At 48.8% G+C, this 26,362-nt stretch overlaps 1 protein-coding gene across 4 annotated transcripts; it reads right to left on the bottom strand.

The window, feature by feature from the left end:
• Positions 1-3,301: 3,301 nt before the first annotated feature.
• Wdr5 (WD repeat domain 5) lies at positions 3,302-24,649 on the bottom strand. Of its 4 annotated transcripts, none has more exons than XM_029474300.1 (15): positions 24,516-24,618; positions 23,655-23,938; positions 21,292-21,460; positions 20,608-20,716; positions 20,249-20,322; positions 19,633-19,722; positions 19,387-19,476; positions 19,134-19,217; positions 15,323-15,378; positions 11,146-11,192; positions 7,520-7,595; positions 6,775-6,808; positions 6,390-6,464; positions 5,946-6,033; positions 3,302-5,056 (listed from the first exon to the last, which is right to left on the bottom strand). In XM_029474300.1, exons 3-15 carry the CDS (start codon positions 21,370-21,372, stop codon positions 4,956-4,958), a joined length of 1,005 nt encoding a protein of 334 aa, XP_029330160.1. In that variant the 5' UTR covers positions 21,373-21,460; positions 23,655-23,938; positions 24,516-24,618; the 3' UTR covers positions 3,302-4,955. The 4 variants fall into 4 exon arrangements, with proteins under 4 accessions (XP_029330160.1, XP_029330161.1, XP_021011673.1 ...); XM_029474301.1 differs by having other exon boundaries at positions 21,292-21,376; XM_021156014.1 differs by lacking the exon at positions 23,655-23,938 and having other exon boundaries at positions 24,516-24,649.
• Between the last annotated feature and the right edge of the window lie 1,713 nt (positions 24,650-26,362).

Below are 26,362 nucleotides of genomic sequence, written 5' to 3'. Positions count from 1 at the left end.
TTGTGTGTAAATTTGGAAGCTGAAGGATGCAATCCTACACAGATTACTTGCTCGACATTTTTATTCTAATCACCATCCCCAGCTCTCTTACCCAGTGTATTTGGGACAGATGTAGTCTACTTCAAACAGGCAATTTCATTCTGAAGCTTGGAGGACTGCCATGTGCAGTAGCTCAACTTCCCACCTACTAAGAGCTATTTGCTCATCAACTTCGGATATTGGGGTGTTCCTGACAGACATAAGGCGCTTAATACTCAAACAGCAAATGACCCTGAGCACTACTCCAGACGAACAAGTGGCTGTGCCGGGGAGTTCATAAGGGCTCTCCTAGAGCAGGTATGTGTGTATGTGTATGTATGTGTATGTATGTGTGTACTGTGATCCGAGTTGAGGTGTATACACATTTGTGTGCATGTGCGCAAACAGAAACACATGTAAAAAAAATATATACACTCGCTGGGCAGTGGTTTCTCACCATGATGATAATGGATTGAATCTCTGAACTGTAAGCCAGCCCCAGTGAAATGTTTCCCTTTATAAGAGTTGCCTTGGGGGCTGGAGAGATGGCTCATCAGGTAAGAGCACTGGCTCTTCCAAAGGTCCTGAGTTCAATTCCCAGCAACCTCGTGGTGGCTCACAACCATCTGTAATGAGATCTGATGCCCTCTTCTGGTGTGTCTGAAGACAGCTACAGTGTACTCATATAAATAAAATAAATCTAAAAAAAAAAAAAAAAAAAAGAGTTGCCTTGGGCTAGCAGTGGTAATGCACGCCTTTAATCCCAGCACTTGGGAGGCAGAGGCAGGCGGATTTCTGAGTTTGAGGCCAGCCTGATCTACAGAGTGAGTTCCAGGACAGCTAGAGCTACACAGAGAAACCCTGTCTTCAAAAACAAAACAAATATAATACACACACACTCATATGCATTTAAATTTAAAGAAAGAGAGACAAAGAGAAACAGAGAAGAGAACGTTGTTTATCAGACTGGGTCTCAGCTGGTCTTGAACTCTCAATACTTATATACCAAATAAATCTTTAAAAAAAATAATAATAATCCTGGGCTGGAGAGATGGCTCTACAGTTAAGAGCACTGACTGCTCTTCCAGAGGTACTGAGTTCAATTCCCAGCAACCACATGGTGGCTCAGAAGCCTTCTTCTGGTGCGTCAGAAGACATCTACAGTGTACAGGGCTGGAGCGGGGGCCAACCAGAATGAGCAGAAATCATCTGAATTCAAATTCCCAACAACCACATGATAGCTCACAACCATGTACATTAAATAAATAAATCCTGCCACAGTGAGATTAGAGCCATACCTGTCCCTTCCTTGTGTTTAAGGAATATACTTCAAAGCATTTCTCAAGATGTTAGCTGTGAAATGTCATCTCTGTGTACCTTACTCTGAAATATGCAAAATTGAGGTCATTTTAAAACAATCCCCCCCCAAAAAAACACCAAGGAGTTTGAAAGCTGATACACCCTGGGGATGAACAGACCCACTCACAAAGGTGTCAGGGCAGCACCCCTCCTCAGAGGAGCCCACTGACAGGCAGACAAGTAGAAAGTCATACTCGGGCCCACGGCTGTAACCAAGGGTACAGTCCTTCCCCAAAAAAGAAGGTGGAAACCTTTAAGGCATTGGGCCATGGAGCAACACACTTCTCTTGGAAGGTGGAGGGAGGCTCATGAACTCCAACAAGAAACTTAGTCCCAATAAACTGAAAGCTACAGGACTTATAAAAGGCTCCTCCCCAAAATTGCACAATTGCTAGGGAGAGGCTGACTCAAGGTTCAAGAGCACTAGCTGCTCTTCCAGAACTCAAGTCCACTCACAACCATCACAAGGATCAGACCCCCTCTTCTGGCCTCCACAGCCACCAGACACACACATGGGATATAAACACAAAGCACTCGTATACATAAAGCAAATATTTCTGGACCATCCTGGAACTAGCTCTGTAGACCAGGCTGGCCCTGAACTGACAAGAGATCTATGGGTCCCATACCTGGGATTAATTGTGTGCCACCAACATGGGACACATCTTTTAAAATGCTAAGCAGAGCCTCCCACTGGCTTGGGGAGCTCCAGGGCTGGGCTGGCTGGTTTAGGATACTCACTGATCAAGTTGGATTTGTTACCTGGGTCAGACCTTAAGTTCTCTAGTCTTAGTAGGTAGACTTTGGTTCATGTCTGCCCAGACAAGGTCACAGCCTGTATACACCAAGAACACAGGGCACCCAGCAGAAATCCATATAAAGCCATTCCATTAGGCCAACGTTGCATGAACAGCTGCTTGTGCCCAGTTCCAAAGCCACTTACTCTAAAGCTACTGACACAGGATCCATGACACTGTACTGTGGAGATTTACATTAAACCCTCCATCAAAAGTAAACTATGCAGATTCAGGAGCAGGGAAGACGGCTGAGTGGACAATGCACTTGCCACATAGACCTGAGAATCAGCATGCATCCCTAGCACCCATATAAATGCAGGGCAGGCACAGCAGCCTGCCCGCCTTCCCAGCATCCACAAGGCTCCCAGTTATGCTGCCTGGCTAGACTAGCCAAATTGGAAAGCTTTGGGTTCAAGTAAGAGAGCTACTGAGGTGGGGAGCTATCAAGGAAGTTATCTGGCATCACTCTACACACATGAACCATCACACATATGCACATTATCTTAAAAGAAAAGCAAATTTTTAGAGGAGGGGTTGTGCTGAGCAGATGGCTTAGCACTTGAGAGCACTGACTGCTCTTCAAGAGGTCCCGAGTTCAAATCCCAGCAACCACATGGTGGCTCACAATTATCTGTGATGAGATTTGATGCCCTCTTCTAAAGAACAGCTATAGTGTACTCACATGCATTTAAGAAAAAAAAAAAGTCTGTTTTTCTGACTGGATCTCATCACATGGCCCAGGCTAGTTTTGAACTCCCAATATCTAGAGTTGGGATTATAGGGATGCATCACCTTGCCAGACTAAAAAAATTATTAAAAAAAAAAAAAATTCCCCCTTTGGTTGCTATTTGAGTCATGGTTTGTGTAATCCTAGCACTAGCTCCGAAGACAGGCCTTGCTTGAACTTAGACCCTCCTGAGTGCTGGAACTAAAGGTGTGCTCCTCCACTGCATGTTCTGTTAAAGAAATCCTTATTAAGTGCCAACCAAGTGGCCTAACCCTGGTGAACTCCTACCAGGTGAACTACCCATGGTAGGAGGGAATGACAGGTAACCCTCTGATCTCCACACACCCAATGTATGCACACAGAATGAATTCCTGGAAAAAAGAACTTATATGGAACAAAATTACAAGGCATGAAAATCTTTATTTTTAAAAAGAGAATGTATTTTTACATAAATCTACAACAGAGTTCAACTGTAGAAAAAATAAACTATACTCGGGGATACTGTGCTTGCCATGGCAAGCAAGCTCCCTCCCTCAGGAGGAGGCCGCACACCAGGCCACAGCTGGAAGGACCTCACCACCCTCCAGAAACCCCAGCAACATGCCCACAACATTGACCAGAACCCAGGTACATCTATCCAACAGACGCCAGGGGCCCCAGAGCCCATGTCAGTGTGACAAGCCACCCTCTTTAACAATGGCTTCTTCGATGTGATAGTCCATTTGCACACCATCTCCCTCAAAGAAGGGACAATGTATGGGGTTCCTTTTCCAACACCTTTGGATTCTTATTATGCACGATGGAGGGAGAAAGGGCTATCAGGACCACAGCTGGGGACAAGCCTTGGCAAAGGCAGAGTAGAGCAGCTACTGATCTGGGTGATGTGGCTTCAATACACATCAGTATTGGCCTCAGATGGTTGCTGCCGCAACCAGAGCAAACCCAGAATCTCCTTTCCACCCATGTCTGTGCCCAGCAACCTCAGCCACCCGTCTGTACTCCTAGAACCTCTGCAGTCTGCTCCACGGTAGGTCACCCTGGGTTCAGCCAGCAGCAGTTGTGAAAATGCTGTGTAGTTCTGAGTTTGGCCATTACCTCTTTCCAGTCCTGGTCACCTGAGGATCCATTTGGGGCGGGGGCCAAGGACATAAGAGAAGTGTGGTGGGTTTAGAGGCCAAGGCAGGAAGCTGTACCTGCTGGGTCAAGCACCATATTGAACTCCTCCCTCCTGCACAGAATAAAGAGGTCCAGAACCTCACTACACATGGTGCCTTTCCAAGACTTCCTTCCACTCTTTCTCATCTGAGGTTCTTCCTCTCCAAACACTCAGTACCCACAGCAGCCACTGAGAAGAGGCACAACAAGGATCCATCCTCCCAGAGACCTTTCCAACTCCTGCCAGGAAGGGAGGAGGGCTTTATAGAGCCAGGTGTCAAAGAGCTCTGGTCAGAACTCAGGGCCACACCCAGTCCATACCCACCTTTTATTACAGTGTGTGTGGCTTACTGAGTGATACCAGTGAGACAAGGAGACATTTCAACCACTGAGAGGTCAGTGTTGACCTATGAACTCCAAAAGAACAAAGGGACTTGACACAGATACAACTTACAACCTTTCTGTGTTTCCAGAAACTCATGGAAGCACGCTGGGTACTATTACAGGCAGGAAAATTGAACAAGCAGGCCAGGGCTGGAGGCAGGGAATGGGAGTAGGGCTGTAGGTCCTGTTCCAGTGTGCACTGGGCAATACAATACCAAAAACAACAACCACAGAGAAAAACAACCCATGAGGAGCTGAACTCACTCTTGTAATAAAAAATTAAAAATTTGTTGCCTCTGAGCACAGAACAGACCAGGAACTTCCCCAGGCAGAGACAGAATTGGCAAGAAATATCACAGTGGCTATCAAGACTCGGTAGTGTGCACTCCCCTGACCCGACATCTTCAGAGAGGAGGTTAACAGGCCTGTCAACCCAGCCTGGCTCCATGCCTCTGCCCCACATGTGTTTCTTGCCAATCCGGGTGGCTTCCTGAAGTCTCCCATGGAGCCAGGACTTAGCAGTCACTCTTCCACAGTTTGATTGTTTTGTCGTTCTCTAACGCTGCTGAAGCAATGATGTTCTCTGTCGGGTGACAAGCCGTGGAAATCACAACATCTGAAAGGAGAGTAGTCAGGGAGCCACTCCAGGACAAGCAGTCGCAGCACATGCCTCACTGCCCTCAGGAGCACAGGGAGCACTGCAGGGCTCAGGGGAGTGCTCAGAATGCCAGAATAGTAGTAACAGGCATCTTAGTCTTGCTCTGCTGGGCACAAGGCACTTGGTGGGTATCCAGCAGGGTCTGCACGCCTATCTACACTGGTCTCAGGGCTGACTATGCCCTCTTGCCCCCTACTATTCATGAGGTTGTTCTACCTGAGCAGGAGGTAACCACCTGGGCAGGGATACTGGCATTACTGAGATGGCACGCAGTCCACTAACCCTGCCTGCTCCCTGGTGCTCAGGTTCCACAGCAAGTGTGACCAAGCCACTCCCAGCTGAAGACAACTGCTCTTTCAGAAAAAGAGCTCTTCACTCCTTAGGGCTGCAAAGGAGCACATGATATCTCTGCCATCCCTGGCCCCCTTCAGAAAGTAGACAGGGAAGAACTAGAATGAGGTAACTCCATAGCTGGACTAAGTTTTGCAGGGGAAACAGAAAACCAGCATCCCTGAGAGAGGCTGAGCCTGCAGGAAATGTGGGCTAGACACTCTCCATATTCATGGAGTCCTGGTCTCTACAGTGAGGTAAACAAGCTATACTCCTATGAGGCTGAATCTGACTTAAGACCCAAAAGCCAAGACCCTAGATAAGAGCCCTTGATGCTGCCTCCAAGGCTGATGATAGGCCTTCTCAGGCCTGCAGGGCTGGGATGGCAGGGAAAACAGAGTAGCAACACCTGCTGTGTGTCCCTAAACCCCAGAGACAATCAAGCACCTTGGGGAACTGAGAGCCTCCCCTGGGTGGCTCCACCCACCTGTGTGGCCTACCTGCAATAACTACCCACCTGTGTGACCCTGCAACTTCTGCACAATCTCCTTGGTCTGCAGATTCCAGATATACACCAGGTTATCTTCAGAACCAGACACAATCCACTGCAGCGTCGAAAGAACAAGCAGCCGGTGAGGACAGGCAAGAAAGACATCAGGTGATATGCTGAATAGGTAGCACAGGCAAGCTGGCTGCGGTCACTCTAATTAATACCTATTTCCCCAATTTAGGGACATGCTAAATGCCCCCCACGCCACCCTCAGTTACTGGATCCATCCAGTCACCACCTGCTCTTAGATCTTCAACCATATTCAAGTGCAACACACCACAGATTCATCCAAAATGACAAGTGTGGGTTTGTTCCATAGGCTTAGGGATGCTTTATAAAGACAAAAAGCCACCTGTGATGGGCGGCCTCTTAGAGAGCTAGCAGGATAACAGCATCTCAGTGGAAACTCACCTTCCCGCCTGTCACGGAGAAGTTGGCAAATATGCAGTACTTCTCATTCTTGTGGCCAGTGTATGTCTTCAGGCACTGAAAAGGTGGGTGTGCATTGTTAGCACCCGTGGTTAGCTTTCATTCCAGAGGATTCCAAACTCTGGGCACATACAGCTGACTGCATGAACATGTTCTGAAAATATTCTAGACATACACAAGGCCCAGACTTTAACGTGCAGACTAGTCATTCCTAAAACATGTCTTTAAAGGGAGTTGTACCATACTTGCTCATCAAAAGAAGATGCCCAAGTCCCTCCTGCTGCAACTCATGGGTTAGCTATACCACCCTCAACCTGTTACCTGGGACTGGCATGCAGGCCAGACCGGCCACATGCCTGAAGCTCACCTTCCCCTTGCTGTAGTCCCAGAGCTTCAGTGTGCTGAAAGACAGAGAGTGGGAGTGAGGGGCAGGCCATCTTTGGCATGCCTTGCCTCCCCTGATGCCACCATATCCTAACAACCATGAGTGTCAGGAAAGAAGATCCTCTAGTCCACCAAGCTCAGCCACTCCGTGACACACAAGAGCAAACACAAGGACCCTAGTACTTGCAGCTCAGAAACACACTGAAGAAACAGATTGCTGGCTGTCTTCCCAAAACTAGCAGTTAGCCAGAAGCAGAATGTGGAAAACCATGTTGGCTCCAGAAACACCCAGTACAGATGCCACAGGAAGAGACTCATGCCGACCTTGCAGAAGAGTGGAAGGCTAACCAGGATAATGCCATTCAGGCAGCTCTCAAGAGCTAACTCAGCCAGGTTCCTTAGAGACATTGTACAGTGTGTGCCAGATTAAGTGAGCACCTAAGAGGGGTCATCACGTATGGCAGTGAGATTATGCTGCGTGAAGATGCTCAGAGCCTGGGAACTGGCAGGAATAACTAGGCGTCAAGTCCTCATACTAAAACTAGCTAGAGTGGACAGTCCTTTCTTCAACCCCTCAGCCCACAACCCAGAAACGAACGAACGAACTCTTAATGCAGATATAAAAGAGTTCAACTGGACAACTGGGAGAAGAAACAACACAACAGACAGGAGAGGAACTCCACCAACGAAGACTGTGAGCTCACTCCTCAAGGAACTGAAGCACTCACTTGTCCAAAGTTGCAGCCAGGATGTATTTGCCATTTGGAGAGAACTTCACGAAGGACACTGGAGGATTGTCATCATCTACACAGAAGAAAAACAGGCTGGTCTTTGGCAGAGTCGAGATGCAAGTCAGCCCCCCAGTTACCCATGTTGACTGTGTGGGGACCCTGTCACCATCACTCTAGAAGGACACCAGAGAGCTTTGACATGCCATCACCTTCCCTGGCCGTTCACATTCTTAAGTCTTCACCCAGTGCCCTGCCAATACAAGCCTCCACCACATAAGGAGGGAGGCCCAAAGCTCTCCAGCACTGCTGAGTAACTGATCCCCTGAAGAAAGCTGCCTGACCTAGGGGGTCTTAGAAACAACCTCCCATTCTTCAGCCAAGCAAGTTCTCCTTTCTGGATGGCCTTGCCTCTGCCTCCTGAAGACCAGGTTGCTGACTTTAGCTCAGCATTTGGCAAGCGGGGTTAAGGCTGAGGTGTTGCACTGCTGAGGAGCCAGGCCTCCAACAAATTGCCCACATAAAAGCTGCTTTCCAGAGCACAACAAAGTCATATCCTTCTGCACAGTGGGCCCCTGAGGAGAGGGGGAGGGCCCTGCCCCTCGCCTGGGTAAGGAGAACAGATCCTGAGGTGGGCCTGCTTGGCCAGACAAGGAAGCACACCAGGCCCTAAAGTGTGCATACAAAAGGCTGGTGTACCCTGACACACACATTACCACAGGGGATTCGCAGGGGGCTCCGATTCTCGTGACTGGTCACAAACACTGAAAGGGACACGAGAGAGTAACTGGGCCACATAAGGCTATTAGTTCAGCTGACATGGAGCAACACCTGTGCGCCTTCCCAGGCCACCTCTGAAACAGATCCTACAGAAATCAACTACCTGTGCCACATCTTTAATCCCACCCAGCATCCCAGGGTGCAAAGGTGAGGCAGATCTCATTTTGAGGCTGGCATGGACTACATAGAGTATCAAGACAGACAGAAATATAAACAAAATCTGTCTCAACAGCATCCCATCCCCTGCAAAAGAATGTCTAAACCTTAATGTCTAAACCTGAAGATGAGAAGAGAAATAGACCTTGGGCTAAACAGGCCTGCCTACCACAATACAGGCCTTACTGCCCATTGCCTACCCAAATCTAAATCCTGGCCATGCACCTGGTTGCCCTTCTCAGACTAGAGTTTAGCCAACAATAGATATTAAACAAAGCACCTGCCGGGCAGTGGTGGCACACGCCTTTAATCCCAGCACTTGGGAGGCAGAGGCAGAAAGATTTCTGAGTTCGAGGCCAGCCTGGTCTACAGAGTGAGTTCCAGGACAGCTAGAACTAACTGCACAGAGAAACCCTATCTCGAAACCCCCACCCCCACCCCAAAAAAGCACCTACAAGTTTCAGGCACCGCTGAGATGGCTCATGCACTTGCTGCACAGACCTCGCAGTACAAGAGTCTAACTCCTAAAAGCTTTCTCTGGCCTCTACACATGTACACATGTGCTGAGCACAGGGAAAAACATACACAAGCACATGGACATGTGTATACTGGGAAACACACACACACACAGACCAATTTAAAAAGAAAATGCACAGATCACAGATTTTGTTGGGCATCAAATTACAATCTTTAATCCCAGCACTCTAGAAGCTGGTTGATATCTGAGTCCAAGCCAAGCCTGGCCTACAAAATGAGCTCCAGCCCAACCAGGGCCACACAGGGGAAATCCTGTATGTCTGGAGGGTAATAAAAGGGGTGGTGAGGGCAGGGCACCACAAAACCAAAGAAACGGAATGTCCACTGTTCCCTAGGACAACTGCTTAACTGAAGCAAATGTAATCAACTCTAGCATTCCCTCTTGGAGCTGCCTGTAATGGCTGCATCTAAACTGGATTATGTACCTGCACATCATTCCACAGTGACCACTGCCTCCTGGCACAGTACATCTGTAGACCCAGTGGTTTTTTTTTTTGGTTGGTTGGTTTTTTTTTTTTTTGGGGGGGGGGGGGGGTTGAGACGGTTTCTCTGTGTAGCCCTGGCTGTCCTGGAACTCACTCTGTAGACCATGCTGGCCTCAAACTCAGAAATCCGCCTGCTTCTGCCTCCCAAGCGCTGGGATTAAAGGGGTGCACCACCACGCCCGGCTATACCCAGTGTTTTGAACCACCTCAAGACTTAAACCGCAGTACAAAGTACAAGTCTGCAGTACAAAGTACTCAAGTCACCTGCAAACACTGCACCATCTCACAGAAAGGACCTGAGCATCGGAGGATTCTGGGATCAATGGAAAGTCTTACAACCCTCTCCCAGATATTACTGAGGGGTGACTAGACATGCTATACTGCTTTCTAGCTAGCTGGCCTTTGTAGCTAAGATGCTGCCCGGTGAATGAAGGATGACACAGGGTAGCAGATGTTCACAAGTGTTGATACACAAGCACTAGGGGTATGCTGGAATAGCCGCTGCATAACTTAGCACCAGACAGTTGCCTGGAGGAGAAGATTGGGGAAGGGGATGGTAAGACAGGACAAAATTACTACCTGACATCTGTGACTGCTCTGAAAAATCAGTAAACCCCAAGAGTGGGCACACAGCAAGAAAAGCTTAAAAGCCATTATCCCAGGTTGTGTCCCGAAACTTATGAAGACTATCCATTCACAACTCAAGTAAGTGACTATTTTGAAGAGAACATCACACAGATGATGGTTGAGGTGGGGAGGGGTGTTAAATATGAGCATGCCATTAAGAGTTGGACACAGAGAGCTGGGCGTGGTGGCGCAGGCCTTTAATCCCAGCAATCAGGAGGCAGAGGCAGGCGGATTTCTGAGTTCAAGGCCAGCCTGGTCTACAGAGTGAGTTCCAGGACAGCCAGGGCTATACAGAGAAACCCTGTCTCANAAAAAAAAAAAAAAAAAAAAGAGTCGGACACAGAGAAACACAAGGGTATGCACGTCATCTGTAGGCCAGAGTGATATGAGAAGTCACCATACCCCTGACACCTAAACTGCCATAGAGAATGAGCTCCTGTCTTCTTTGCTAACTTGGGCATTCTATCCTGGCAACCTGGCAGGCCAAGAGAGCTACACTCGTTTCCCTAACAGTCTAAGGAGGTAGCAACTTACCACAATGGCCTATCTACCCCGCAAAGCCAAACTGATAAAGAAGCAGGTCATCTAAAGTTCTGAACGCCAGCGAGCCAAGTAACACCCTCCCTCCCAACACCTCATCAGCCCACTCGCCTGCGAGCCCAGACCTGTCCTGCTCCAACACCCTGCCCACCTTGCAGTACACTATCGTGGTGAATGTGTATCCCCAACTCCAGGAAGGAAGAGACCACTGGCAGGCTGAGGCAGATGAACACAGGTAGAGGCTGCAGGGCCCCAAAGAGCTACAGACACTATTCAACAATGTAAAACGAGTCAAGGACCAACCCCACATGAGCATGAGAGAAGGGGGACAAGTTCTGGTAAGCTTTCGTAGTCAGGAAGAAAGGTGCCACAAGTCCTGCAGAATGAATAAGGGAGCCAGGCCAGAAGGAAAGATGACTTCTGAAAACAAATACTCTAGAAGGCCCCACCAGGACAGGGCAGCCACCCTCCTCCACCATCCCTACCACACAGAGCACTCACCAATGAGTGTCTTCAGACACTGGCCAGAGGCGGTGTCCCAGATTCGGCTGTCAAGCAAGAAGATAACGTATGAGAAAGTCAATTGCTGGTGAATGCAGTCACCTATCCCCCTGAGTTCTGGGAGGGCATTTCTCCCAATTCCCATAGTATTACACTTCACCCTTCTCCCACAGCTTCAACAATTACTCTGTCTCTAGAGACTGAGTGAGAACATCATGTGCACACATGGGTAGACTTCACCTGAGGACACCTGTCCTCCAGCTAGGATTACAGAGACCCTGTCTCTACAGATAAAAGTTAGGGCTGGCCGGGTGGTGGTGACACACGCCTTTAATCCCAGCACTTGGGAGGCAGAGGCAGGCAGATTTCTGAGTTCGAGGCCAGCCTGGTCTACAGAGTGAGTTTCAGGACAGCCAGGGCTACACAGAAAAAGCCTGTCTGGAACAGGAAAAAAAAGTTAGGGCTGGAGAGATGGCTCAGCGGTTAAGACCACTGATAGCTTTACCAGAGGTCCTGAGTTCAATTCCTAGCAACCACATGGTAACTCAGAACCATCCGTAGGAATCTGTTTCCCTCTATCGGTGTATCTGAAGAGTATACTCACATATATAAAATAAATAAAGCTTTAAAAATGGTAATGGTGAGCCGGGCGTGGTGGCGCATGCCTTTAATCCCAGCACTCGGGAGGCAGAGGCAGGCGGATTTCTGAGTTCGAGGCCAGCCTGGCCTACAGAGTGAGTTCCAGGACAGCCGTTTCTACACAGAGAAACCCGTCTCGGAAAAACAAAACAACAACAACAAAAAAAATGGTAATGATGTACCCCTTTAATCCCAGCCCTCAGGAGACAGAAACAGACACATTCAAGGCCAGCCTGGTCTAGACAGGAAGAAACGTTTTGTGTGTGTGTGTGTGTTTGGGGGTGGGGCGGCACAGCAAACAACAAGAAAGCTGAGCAGTAAGTCTTACCACATCTTTAACCCCAGCATCAGGAGGTGGATCTCTGTAAATATGAGGCCAGCCCTGGTCTACAAAGTGAGTTTCAGGACAGAAAGAGCTGTTACATAGAGAAACCCTGTCTCAAACAAAAAAAGGATGCCTATCCTCTCTATACAGCCCGTGTGCTGTTAAGAGGACAAAGTTGTTACAAAATGAAGACTGTACCATTTACTGGATATCCCTGTAGGTTTCTAAGGGAACATGTTCAGAAACTACCATTCCTGAGGACATGTCAGGCTTTAACCTGGTTCCAGCTACATGGTCTGTGACTTTGGTTGACCGCCCACACCCTTCTTCAGCAGTAAGCAGCACGGACACTGTCTCTATACTGGGCTTCTTCCCAAGCTAACCTCCCATGCCGTCACGTACCTGCAGCCTTCCTTCCCCTGTACATTCCTCAAAGTGAGTAGTCAGTCTCTCCTCCCTACACCAGCCTCTCCCTGTCTCCTCCTTCCCCAGGGCTTCCACTCTTGGGACTAACTGTTCTGATCCTTTCTTGCTCTCTGCTCAGTCCTCTCAGCACAGACCCACTGACTTGTCTATGCAGCCTCTATTTTACTTTGATCCTCATGCCTCAGCCTTAAGTGTCTAGACGACAGGCATAAGCTGCCGTGACTGGAATGGGAGGGGGGGAGGTTAAGATTTATTTTACGTGAGTACACTGTAACTGTCTTCAGAAACACCAGGAGAGGGCATTGGATCCCATTATAGATGGTTGAGAGGGACCATGTAGTTGCTGGGAATTGAACTCAGGACCTCTAAATGAGCATTCAGTGCTGGTAACCACTGAGCCATCTCTCCAGCCTGTGGTTTGATTTTTGTTTTTGTTTTTATACTCAGTTTTTTAAATTCAGTTTTTAAATTCAGCAAAACACTAAGGAACTGAAATCCAAATGCATTCTCCACACAGGCTCAGTGACTGACACTGACTCCATCCTGAACTCTGTAGGCTATGTGCTCAGGCAGTATCGGTCTCCATGGCTCCTGCTATTATAGCATTCCTACATATCCCTAGCCCTTGACTATTAACACAGATCTTTCCCCATCATCAACCTGGTTAATTCCAGGTAAAAAGAGCAGCCACCATGAACCCTGGCAAATGTGTGACCCTTCATGCTGGACAGCGCAGGTCCTGAGGTTCCAGAGAGGCTGGGCAGTGCAGATTTGGAAGCTGTTCTGGCCTGTCGCTTACTGGCTGTACTTACACTCACCTATATTTCTCAAGTGACAAATGAGGATGGCAAGAATTCAATGCAGCAAGGGAAAAAGGAAAAGGACCACATAAATGACTGTTTAGTTTTTGATTCTTTTAAATTTGTCTTTATGTGGGAGTGCCTGTACTTGAGTTTCAAAGCTACAAAATGTAACTATCTGATTGACTTTAAGATCCCAGGACCCCAAGAGTACTCTAGACTATACATCACTTCCTGTCTCTTTTCAGGGTGGCCTGCCTCCAGCAAACATCTCCAGGGTCCACTTAGGAAGAGGGGCCAAAGGGCTTCTGGAGAGATAGCTCAGTGGTTAAGAGCATTGATTGCCCTTCCAGAGGCCCTGAGTTCAATTCCCAGCAACCACATGGTAGCTCACAACCATCTGTAATGGGCCTCTTCTGGTGTGTCTGAAGGCACTGACAGTGTACCCACATACATGAAATTACATGAAAGAAATAAATAAAATTTTTAAAAAAGAAAAATCTTTAAAAATAAAATAAAATCCTGGGCAGTGGTGGCGCACACCTTTAATCACAGCACTCGGGAGGCAGAGGTAGGCGGATTTCTGAGTTCCAGGCCAGCCTGGTCTACCCAGGACTGGGGACTATACAGAGGGGACGAGGGGCTATTAGAGTCTTCCAGTCCTCTGTGAACTCAGGGCACCCACCTCTCTACTGTTAATCTTGCTCATCTTTAGTCTTTTTAGCTCTACCTTATCAAGCACACCTTACAAAACTGTTTCCTGTTTCTTTCCACTCCACTATTTTTTGTCTTCCTTTCGAGTATACTTCTACCTGGGTCTCTTGGGCCGCTCTGCCTATGACAATGAGAGCACTCTAACACACATTGGACTAGCCTAACTGAAACAAGCTTTAATGGACTTTTGAAAGAATTGTCCTTTTGTTAAAGTTTGTGTCACCCCCAAAGAGAGAAAGAAAATGTTTAGTTCATATCACTTAATGTTCTCTGTATGTGACCAGGAAACAAATAATGTTGCCAACTGGCCCGGCCCTGTGCAGTCAAACGGCAGAGCTCCAGCTGAGCAATTGCAACAAGGCTCAACTCCATCTGCAGCAGCACTGAAATAAATAAGTTCACCTTCTCTCCATTATGTCTAGGTTCTCCTTTCTGCCTCTTAGTCGCAGTGCTGCCTGGGGCACAGAAGTTTCTAGTTCCTTTGGTTCACTCTAGGCCACTCTTCCCTGTCCTGACCTTCCAATCAACTCTAAGGACTTTGCTGCACAGATGCCACTTACCCGCCCTGCTCAAACACTTCGTTTTAGGTATATTTTAGTAGCCTCCAAGCTAAGACCCTGAGTGAGGATATGTAAGCAGCCCATCACCACCGCCACACACAAACAGTGTGCTTCACTCACCTACCACACTACTTACCTTGCTCTCTATCAACACAGAGCATCAACACGCACTCAGTTATGAAGGCTCCAAGCTTCAAGTGCAAGTACGTAGCACTGTACTTCCAAGCCTGCCTTTTGTGACCTACCCTCTACCCTGTCTTCTGAGGAACCCTAAGCACTTCCACCTAGCAGTCATGTCTGCAATGCCATCCACTGCTAAAAAGCTCTGCACTATACCTCTGGCTTCTTTTCTTCTCTGTTCCACACAATGGGATCTGGTGGTTCACCTGCCCAGAGCTCATGGGATCTGTGAACAGCACCACTGCACTTACCACAAGGGCTCAGACCTTTAACTCACTTTCTACAACTTTGAAAGGGTACACTCAGGGGCATGCAAGGAGCTCCCAGCTCTCACTCTGCCCTGGGTACCCTCACCTATCATCTACCTTTCCCTGCATGGCTTTTCATCCCCTGAACTCTGCACCCAGTGGGGCGCAGGCTTCAGGAGGATGAGGAGGCACAGGTCCCCTCTTTGATGCACCACAGAGCTGGAACAACACAGCAGGCCATAAACAGAACAACAGGTCACCCACTACATGAAGACTCTCACTTACCAGAGGCCATCATAGCTACTGGAAACAATCAACGATCCATCACGGTTGAAATGAACCTACAAAATAGAGGAAGAAAAGCTGATTTCTTTCTTTATTTATTTATTCTTTACACTCCATATTTTATTCCCCGCCCCCAAGCTGATTTCTAGTACATCTTGCCCACAGAGCTCACCACAATCCCCTTTGAGCACCTGACAAAGCTAATACAACTTGGGGTGGGGGGCACCTTCTCTTTCTCACCAGCAAAAAAGCAAGAGCTTAAAGTCAGGAGAGCCTGGTCCACAGGTGGTCTGTGCTCATTCATCAGCCTGAGTTTCTGATATCTACATCACTGCCACTGTAGATGCTCAGTGGTATATAGTCCCAGCAATGAGAGCCAGGTCACCATAAACTGTGTCTCAGAGGAGACGCTTAGGCTAATATGCAAATTTCACTGTGAGTCCCTGGTGCCCTTCAGGTAACTCCAGGCCCTTATAACTTACTGTTTTCAGTTTGTCTTACTTTTTGAGACAGGATGCAGCTATGGTTGATTCTGAATCTACTAAGTAGCTATAGCTCCTAACTCCTAATCTTCCCGCCCCTAACAAAGTGCTGGGCTTACAAGCCTCTAACACCATGCCTGTGTTTTATACAATACTGGAGATGGAATCCAAGGACTGGAGCATACTAGGCAAGCATTCTACCTGTGTACCAGATATTGGACACAGTCCAACCCTGCTTAAATCTTAGTGCCAGGAATTGAGTCTATCTCCCCAAACTTCTATAACTTTCACTGAGTCTTTGGTAGGTGTGACTTTTTACATAGGAACTCTCAGTGCATGATATGGTGACAAACTTGAGAAATGTTCCAGCTTCAGCTTCTTGGGCTTACTTATAAGCAGCCATGAGGTTCCAGGGACTCTGCCATCACAGACCTGATGGGCCAGCCTGGTCTCTAAAGCACTAGAGCCAGAGGTCACTTTCTCCTGTTGACAAGTGCATGCCAGATCCTGAACAGCTACTCAGCCACAACTGTCAGTCACTAGAGTTCCTTCCTTAGGTCAGGCAATACAACTACCCACATTTACCTCTACTTTTAATATACGAAACAAATTATAAAACATAATGGGGTAAGGGGCAAACATGGGCCCCCGACTTTTCCATGCAGCCAATGTGCAGGTAGCAACTTGAAGAAACAAGCAAGCAAGCCCACAGGGTACCAGTCAATAGGACTCTCTACTGGGGATGAGGCACAATGAACGGCTGAAGGGACACTGTTACAGGCAAAGGCTATAGCTAGGGAGAGAGTATATGAAAGAGCTTCAATTGAGGCTGGGCATTAATTGAGTCATCAACTTGGCACAGACCTAGTCCCCCCAGCCCCCCTTCTGTTTTTTGGTTTTTCGAGACAGGGTTTCTCTGTGTAGCCCTGGCAGTCCTGGAACTCACTCTGTAGACCAGGTTGGCCTCGAACTCAGAAATCCGCCTCCCTCTGCCTCCCAAGTGCCGGGATTAAAGGTGTGCACCACCACTGCCAGGCAGGCACAAAGAGGAAATCTTGAGAACATGTCTCTGTTAAGACTGGCCTGTAGCGCCGGGCGTGGTGACGCATGCCTTTAATCCCAGCACTTGGGAGGCAGAGGCAGGCGGATTTCTGAGTTCAAGGCCAGCCTGGTCTACAGAGTGAGTTCCAGGACAGCCAGGGCTACACAGAGAAACCCTGTCTTGGGAAAAAAAAAAAAAAAAAGACTGGCCTGTAGCAATCTACGGGGTGTTTCCTTGATTAATGAATGATAAAGGGCCTCAACAGTTAGTGATGCCACCTTTAGGCAGGTATAAAAACTTAAAATGACTAAGGCACAAAGAAGACAGTAAACAATGTTCCTCCAGGACCTCTGTGCAACTGTGATGTGAAAGTATAAAATGAAAATCTACTGGGCACTTCCAGACAGACCCCTCAGAGCTCCTGGGGACCGGACCATCAACCACAGAGCACACACGGAGAGACCCATGGCTCTGGCCCCATATGTGGCAGAGGATGGGCTTGTTGGACATCAGTGGGAGGAACAGCCTGGGGCGTGAGGTTTGATGCCCCGGTGTAGGGGATGCCAGGCTGGAAGGTGGGAGAGGGGGTGGGAGAGCACCCTCATAGAGGAAGGAGGAGAGAGGATTAGACAGGAGGTTTCTGGAAGGGGAGACTTGGAAAGGGGTAACATTTGAAATGTTAAACACACACACTCACACACAGAGGGGAGGGGTGCCTATAATTCCAGCACTCAGGAGGCAGAGTGTATGGATGAAAATGGCCCCCATAGGCTCATAGGAAATGGCACTACTAAGAGGTGTGACCTTGTTGGAGAAGTTTAGGAGGGGCGACTGAGATTTCAGAAGCTCAGCCCCCACCCCCCCAAAAATGCCAGGGTGGTGGCACACACCTTTAATCCCAGCTCTCGGGAGGCAGAGACAGGCTGATTTCTGAGTTCGAGGCCAGCCTGGTCTACAGAGTGAGTTTCAGGACAGCCAGAGCTATACAGAGAAACCCTGTCTTGAAAAACAAAACAAACAAAAAACTGCTCAAGCCAGGCCCTGTGTCAGTCACTCTCTTCCTGCTACTTGCTGATGTGGATGTAGAACTCTCAGCTCATGATGTCTGCCAGCTTCCACCATGATGATGGCCTAAACCACTCAAGTATCTGTCAGCCAGCCCCAATTAAATGGTTTCCTGTGATCATGGTGTCTCTTCACAACAATGAAAACTCTAAGACAAACGCAGATAAATCACTGAGTTCACTACATACTAAGTTCTAGGATAGCAAAGGCTAGAGACCCTGCCTTTAAAAAAAAAAAAAAAAAGACCATCTTTTCCTTCTTGTACTGTCTAATTTTATATCACTTTGAAAACACAGGCTAGAGTCATTAGAGAAGAGGAAGCCTCAATTAAGAAAATGCCTTCATAAGATTGGGCTATAAGCAAGCCTGCAGGACATTTTCTTTTTTTTTTTTTTTGGTTCTTTCGAGACAGTGTTTCTCTGTGCAGCCCTGGCTGTCCTGGAACTCCCTCTGTAGACCAGGCTGGCCTCGAACTCAGAAATCCACATGCCTCTGCCTCCCGAGTGCTGGGATTAAAGGCGTGCGCCACCACACCTCCAAGGACATTTTTTTAAATTAGAGACTGATGGGAGGGCCAGCAGAGTGAGTTCCTGAGTTCTATAAGAAACAGGCTGAGGAAGCCACGAAAAGAAGCCAGGAAGCAGCATTCACTTTTTCCGAGACAAGGTTTCTCTTTGTAGCCCAGGCTATCCAGAAGTCATACTGTGTAGATCAGGCCTACCCCTGTCTCCTGAGTGCCAGCACTCACTCATTCACTTCTCCACAGCCTCTCTATCAGTCTTGCTTCCAAGTTTCAGCCCTGCTTGAGTTCCTGCCCTGACTTCCTTCAGTGATGGACACAATATGGAAATGTAAGGAAAATAAACCCTTTCTTCTCTAAGTTGCTTTTGGTCATGGTGTTTCATCATAGCAACAATAACACAAGCTTAGGACACTCCAAGTTGCTTTTGGCCACTGTGTTTTATCAGAATAATAGAAACCCTAGGATCCCACCTCACTCACTTAAAATTCTCATGACTCCCTATTTTCCAAACTGTCACCCCATTTTGAAAGAGCCCATTCAAGGACACCCCTCTTGAAAAATCCCTGTCATCCACCTCCCAGCCCACAGAGTGCCCCACCCACCACCCACCACCCACCACCCAGCACAGCTGACAGGGCCTCTGGTCACTGGGATGCTCATCCAGAGGAGCTTCTGAGGACAGCCAGGAAGACTACTTACGGCTGAGACTGGGTCCGAATGGGCAGGCAGAGTCTTGAGGCACTTCCCCGTCTTCACGTCCCATATCCTCACACTTTCATCAAACTAAAGGTGAGACAGGACATTAAAGTGATTCTACAGGAAAAGGAGCAGCAACAGTGTGATCTCAGACCCAGAACCTGTCCCCACATAAAAGCCAAACCGCCTACCCCGACCAAGCACCAACATATGACAAGGTACACATCACCCTTGGAGGAGAAACCCACGCACTTACAGACCCTGAGACGATGAGGTTGGACTGGGGGTTGAAGTTGCAGCAGAAGACGTAGTTACTGTGGCCCTTGAGGGTCTTCAGACACTTCCCCTAGAGCACACATAGCATACCAAGGTCTGTGACTTCCAGGGGCTAAATCTCCAGATACAAGCTTCTAGCACATTTGAAGACCTACCCAAGACCAACCATCCACACAGCCAACTCATCTCAACTATGGGCACTCCCTGGAAGACCAGTGTCACTTACGGAACTCACGTCCCAAATCTTCAAAGTTTTATCATCAGAGGCAGACACAAGGAGATTAGAATCTGATGACCACGCTACATCAGATATTCCCTTGGGAAGGGAAAAAAACAAAACAAAACAAAACAGTTGGTTACCACCTTGAGGGACAAAAATCCAAATGACCAGTAAAAGATCAACCCTACCAACTTATACACCATGCTGTCAGGAAATCCAGCCAGTGTTAGCACCACAAAACACTTGGCCCAGAGGAAAAGGTCAGTACTTTCAGCTCTACCAAACTTCTTAGACTCACTCCCCTGTGGAGGCTCAAAGTGCTTGTGCTTGCACTAAAAATATAAGCAAGCCAGGTATGGTAGTGCAAGCCTGATTCTTACGCAGAAGGATTGCAGTTCCAGACCAAATTGGACTACTTAGGAAGACCCTGCACCCACTACACTTAAAAACAGTCCTGACAAGCCCAAGTGGTGGTGGTGCACACCTTTCAAGACCTGCACTAGACAGTTGGATGCCAAGGCAGCCAGATCTCCAAGTTGAAGGCCAGCCTGAGTAAGTCCCAGGACAGCAAGGGCACCCAGCCACCCTGCTCAACACCTAGTACACCTAATGGGAAACTTACCAGTTTGTGACCAGATATAGTTTTCTCAAACTTTCCGTCATATGCTCCCCAAATTTTAATGAGTTTATCAGCAGCTGAAAGGAATGATAGGGAGCTGAAGTCAGAGAAGGTTGTGACTGTACAGTCACCCAAAGGAAGGAAGGCCTGAGTCGCTCAATGAACTAAGTATGGACACACAGAAGTACACCCTTCACTGCAGAGGGGCAATAGCGTGTGAACAGGCAATTACTTCAGTTCCATCCAAACATGCTGAATGCTAACCAACCCAGAGACCAGTAACAACTAACACAGTCCAGCTCCTCATCCTCCTTCCTCCAACAACGTTCAGACGCCTCTCCAAAGGACTGAAGGATACTCACATGAACTCGCCAGCCATTCCCCATTGGGGCTGAACTTCACAGAGGACACAGCTTTGGTGTGACCAGCCAGGGTGAACTTCAGGGCATAGTTTGGCTTCACTGGTGTGGGCTGTAGGAAACAGTACAGATTAGCCAGAGGCAACCACCACCACCCAATCAACCCACGTGATGCCCAAAGTGTGATCAAGCACTAGCTGGTTCCAAACTCATACACAAGAGCTTACTACCACTTTATCTGATGTCCCCCTTAAGCTGCCAGTGTGAGCCTAGCACCTCTCTTGAAAGCCCCGACTTTCCCTGAAGTACCTTAGCACACCAAGAATTTGTAATTTTTTTTTTTGGTATGGTGGTGCATGTCTTTAATCCTAGAAAGGGAGAGGGAGGCAGAGGCAGGTGAGTCTCTATGAGTTCAATACTAGCCTGGTCTACATGTTGAGTTCCTCACCAGCCAGGACTATAGGGGAAAACCTGCCTCAAAACAAACTGTACTTGTTGATAAATCCCCTCACTTCCATCTTAGGTCTGGGACTCTCTGGTGTGGCACCTGACTGCTCTGTGTGACACTGCTGTGTGCTCAGAAATAATGGCAGCATACCTCACTGGGCAGAGAAGCCTAGATTAATAAAACAATGTCCCTGAGAATCTCTCCAGTCTGTCTACTGCAGTGGTCCCGGTGGGACATACCTTGCTCTGTGTGGCTGATGAGGAAGGAGTGGGCTGTGCTCTTGCAGCCTCTGTCTCTGGCTTCTTCTCCTCCGTGGCCATGGCTCTGAAGCCCACAGGGCAGGACACCGTGAAGGGGGAGTCACAATGGAAGAGGCTGTCAGCTAAACCGTACTCTATGGTATGGGGCCTATAAACAAATCCTCTCTTTAACAAAGGTTGTTGGAGAAATAGTTCAGTAGCTAAGCTCGCCAAACGCAGTTCCAGAAGACCTAAGTTTGATTCCCTCTTGTGGGCTTACAACTGTGAGTCCAGCTCAGAGGATCTGGCATCCTCTTCTGGCCTCTGTAGGGACTGCATGCACATGGCACACAGACTAACATGCAGAAAGGGAAAACAAAAGTTAAATAAAATTTGCCCTGATGTGGTGGTGCACGCCTTTAATCCCAACACTTGGGAGGCAGAGGCAAGCAGACTTCTGAATTTGAGGCCAGCCTGATCTACAGAGTGAGTTCCAGGACAGCCAGGGCTACACAGAAAACAAACAAACAAACAAACAAACAAACAATGATTCTGGGGCTGGAGAGATGGCTCAGTGCATAACAGCACTGTTCTACCAGAGGTCCTGAGTTCAATTCCCAGCAACCGCATCTGTAATGTGATCTGATGTTCTCTCCTGGTATCTGAAGACAACTATACTGTACTTATAAATGTAAAATAAATCTTTAAAAAATAAAAAGATTCCCAAGAAAAAGAATAAAAAGGAGAAACACGACCATCACATTGAACCCTCCAACAAATCAACTGTCCCAAGCTGGGGATAACTGTCACCCTATCCCAGGGCTGACGCTGTATAATGGCCTAGGCTTCCCACTGCAGCAGACAGGTGTGTACAGGGATGTGAGTTTGCTTCAAAGAGCCCTTGACACAGCTTTTAAAAGGCTTTCTAACAGAAACAACAGGCCAAGTAACAGGAGGTAGACCTTCTGTGCACAGGTTTGTGATCTTACCCAAATTCTAAAATACACCCAAATAATTTGAGGAAACACAGTGGCCTCACCTCCTCAGTGGCTCCCTGTGACCTCACAGGCTGCACCATGTCTTTGACAATACCTAGAGCTTGCAGAGCTCAGGGACTCAGTGCACAAAGTACTACAGAAAGCACTCCAAGAATAAAACAGAGTAGTCACTGCCCCCATGTGAAAGAAACCTCCGGAGGAGCAGCACAAACAGCAGCAGCAAAGCTGCAGGTCTGAGGGAAAGTAGTTATTCCAGTCAGCTGGACAGACTCAGCCTGAACATGTATGCAACTGCAATAGTTTACTGCAGTTTACAGGAGGGCCCATCACCTGCATGCATCCAGAAAAGCACACCACATGACTGGGAAATGAGCTAGTACTCCTCTAACGGAGAGCTACTAAGACATCCCTCAGCCATCAATGTAAGGAGCAACCATGATGTAAAGTCTGGCCTTGAGATTAAACCTGAAACCTCACATGGACCCCCACATAAGACTAAGATGAAAGGACACCAAAAGAGAACAATGCCTCAAAGTCTTCAATCCTAGAGGAAAGAACAGGAACACCATGCACCACACAGGTGCAGCCAAGCTGTTTTACCGGCAGCCAGCTTCATCAAGGTCAAATCCGCTGTAGCTCAAGCCCAGGTGCAAAGGATCAGACTAGGGTAGGTCCCACGGGCCTCTCCACAAAACAAAGCTCTTGTGCCCAGGAAATACCAGCTGCTTGGTGCTTTTAGCTTTTTGGAGACAGGGTCTTGCTATGCACCGGTATTAAAAAACCAGTCTCAAGCTTAGAATGGTTGGTGTAACAGGCATAAATCAACTACCAGGCCTGACCTGACACTTATTCTTAATGCAACTATGGCCATGAGTTCCCATAGCAACCGCTTTTGTGGACCATACAGGTAGCAACAGGAGCTGAGACTTAAGTAATGAAAAGGGCTAGAGAGTCCCTTTCAACCAGCACCTCATCTCCCTACTCCAGTGAAATGAAAGGCCAACAGTGTAGGGCAGATCTGTCTCCTGTGTGGGAAGTCTCTAGGAACTAAGCAGTTTCTTTTAGCATATAAAGAGATTCACCTAACAGCAGGTGGATGACCTTGCAAACAAGCACACCACCACCCAGCCCTGCCCGTCACACCATTTATAAGCTGGGTCTTTCAGGAAGACAAATATTAACACCTGAAGACACTAGTTGTAGCACCACCCACTCTAACCAAAAACCAAAAACAAAAACGGGGAAAAAAAGGAAGAAAGAAAGAAAGAAAGAAAGAATGAATGAATATCAATATCAGCCAATCTGCCTCACAGCATTCAGGAGGCTCAGGAATTCAAAGCAGTTAAATGTGAAGCTAGCACCAACCTGAAACCGTCTCAAAGGAGACCACCACTTTCCAATTCCACAGGGTAGAGTCCAAGACAGAGCACTCAGGAAAGCAGGACTTGGGGAGGGCAGGTCTGGGAGGAAGCTGGGTTAAGCAGGATCCTCAGCAGGTGGTTTGGAGCTGGCCTCCACTGCCCACAAAGGAGGTAAGTAACCGGCAGCCGCAGCCGGGGCTTTACACTAAAGTGAGCCTGACTATGGAAGGGCAGCAGCCATCAGTCTCCCTCCAGTCAAACGTAGACTCCTGGTTTCCACCCTAGACACTAAGTACACAAGTATGGGAAGACAGAATGGTTCAGTCACTCAGGTGAGTGCAGTAGGTAACCCAACAAAGAGCTCCAACCCATCCTCTCTGGGCTCCTGGATACCTAGGTACTAGTAGCCTTGGCTTCACACCTCTGTGCGCTCAACTGCCCGGCTGTCCCGGACTATGTTCAGAAACCCTTGACCGGTCAGCCCTAGTCAGGTAGAAACTTGCGCTAGGACACAAATGAGGGTTGTGCCCGCAGCACGAGAGGCGCCAAGTGGCCAAGGAAACCTGCGCGACGCTGGCTGGGTGTCCCCGATGAGACAGAGAATTCCACTCCCAGTGACGCCAGTCTGAGGTGTGAGTCTCGAGAAGCTCGCAGGACTAAGGGTCTAGGGGCGTAGCAGGGGCCGCAGTGGAAGTAGCGGGCCGTGGCGGCCACAAGGGGCGGCGGGGTCGGGGCGCGGCCGCAAATGCGGCGCCCGGCCCGGCCCGAGGCCCACGGAACACGTGCGGCGCTGTGGAGCCCGGAGCCCGAGGGCCCTCGTGGCCGCCGCTCGCCTCGCGCCCGCGAGACCGGGTTTCTCGCTTACCTGCCGGGGCCGCGGCGGCGGGGCCGGGCGCTCTGGCGTCGCGTCGGCTAGCCCTACGCGCGAGAGCAGACGATCTGCTGGACTAGGCGGCAGCGGCGCGGGAGGCGGGAGGGATTGCGCGTGCGCGAGGGGCGGGACAACGGGCGGCGACGAGGGTCAGAAAAACTAGAGGAGGCGGAGCGCCTTAAAGGGGCCGTCTGTGGTTCTCGCTTCCTATTTGACCGCTACTGCTGTTCGGAAACTGCAGACTGGAGCACTCTAGAATTAAAGATGGGTGAGAACGTGCTTAGGTGCCTCTCCTGTTATTCCAGGCTGTGTCGCCAAGCTAACAGTTACAATTTGCCTGTCCTGGCCCGTGCCTGCGCTGGACTGTTGGGAACCCTCTTGGTGCCACTGGTGGATGTCCACGAGGTCCGGAAGTCCGGAGCTCCTGCTGCCTCCCCAGCCTACCGCAGGGCGGGGGCTTCCTGCCGCTGCAAACCACAGCTCAAATTGAACATACTTGCCTCTCTTCTACTGGGCCGTAAGGAGGCTACGCTGTGCCCCCACCACCACCCCACACAGACACACTCCGAAAAAGGTCTTAGGAACTACCGCTGCAGGGAGAGATCTACAGTAGTGTTCAGGGAAGGCAGGACACTACTGTAGAGAAGGAAGCCTGCACGCTGACAAGAGAGGGGAGCTACCTGACTTAGAAGACAAACAAGAAAGAATGTGGACAGGAAAGGCAAGTGTCCCTAACACAGGGGCTCCAAGTCCTCCAGCTATGTATGCATCTGAAACGATGCAGTTGCACCTGAATGTAGGTTCCGGCAGTTCACATTCCAGGCACCACAGCATCCACTACAATCTGGCTCCTTTGTGGCTCTGGAGCTCCATTTTAAAGGCTTTATCTCATTTTCACAAGACAGCCCCTAGCAGGCTGGCCGGCCTGCAGTTAGCAAAGTATTGACAGCCCTCTTTCCTGTGGACCACCTCTACTCCTGTCACTAACGGGGAAAACACCCAGAGAAGAGGACACAGGGACAGAAGGAGAACCTGGAGCCAGGTCTGCACCTCTCACTTCACTGTCTAACTCACATGGTCTTAGACTCTTGGAGGTGGCTATGGCCTGTGCAGCCTCATCTTCCAGTCTGGGAATATCAAATATAATGCGTGGGGAACCTGTGCAGAGGGAGGGGCTGAGCAACTGAACCTTGAGAAGGGAGAGTGTGTGGTTGCCATAGCTACAAGAGTGTGAGAAGACTGACATTGGCCTGGAATCTCCTGCTAAAGGCACAGAAACAGTTCAGATGAATCTGTGTGTCTAACAGACCTCTATGCCAGGAGCCCTGGATGGAGTGGAGCATGGGGTGGTAAGGATAACATCTCTGTATCGGCCCAGCTAACCGAACTGGAAACCAAACCTAATCCTCTGCCACCCACCTCTCAGATAACATTCAAACCTGTCCACCTCCATCCTCATCCTGGCTCTACCTAAGATGTGGCCTTTTCAAAATTCCAGCCAAAGGAATTGCTGAAAATCCAGGTAAAGTGTATGCATAGCATGCAAGAAGCCCTGGATCCAATCCCCAACACTCATAACCAAGTGCAACAGTACAAGTATTAGATAGTTAGAGGCAGAAATCTTAGAACTTCAAGACCAGCATGGAAGGCTCAAAGGATAAGGGGTCCTGACCCAGAAGCCCCAGATTTCCAACTTTTACTCATACTGGATCTGTAGTAAGAATTTTGATATCTTTAAAAACCCAGTTACAGCCGGGCGTGGTGGCGCACGCCTTTAATCCCAGCACTCGGGAGGCAGAGGCAGGNGGATTTCTGAGTTCGAGGCCAGCCTGGTCTACAAA

Source organism: Mus caroli, chromosome 2, assembly GCF_900094665.2.
Source record: "Mus caroli chromosome 2, CAROLI_EIJ_v1.1, whole genome shotgun sequence".
Taxonomy (NCBI): Eukaryota; Metazoa; Chordata; class Mammalia; order Rodentia; family Muridae; genus Mus; species Mus caroli.
The sequence above is the reverse complement of the archived record's forward strand: the minus strand, read 5'-3'. Positions and strand labels throughout refer to the sequence as shown.

Excerpts from the sequence above, each read along its gene's own strand:
- Wdr5 (XM_021156014.1), bottom strand. The coding sequence starts at position 21,372 with ATGGCCACGGAGGAGAAGAAGCCAGAGACAGAGGCTGCAAGAGCACAG. Across the intron at positions 15,379-19,133 it reads ATTCGGACCCAGTCTCAGCC|GTTCATTTCAACCGTGATGG; the intron begins GTAAGTAGTCTT and ends TCTATTTTGTAG. Across the intron at positions 5,057-5,945 it reads GAAGTTGCAGGGTCACACAG|ATGTTGTGATTTCCACGGCT; the intron begins GTGGGTAGTTAT and ends CTCTCCTTTCAG.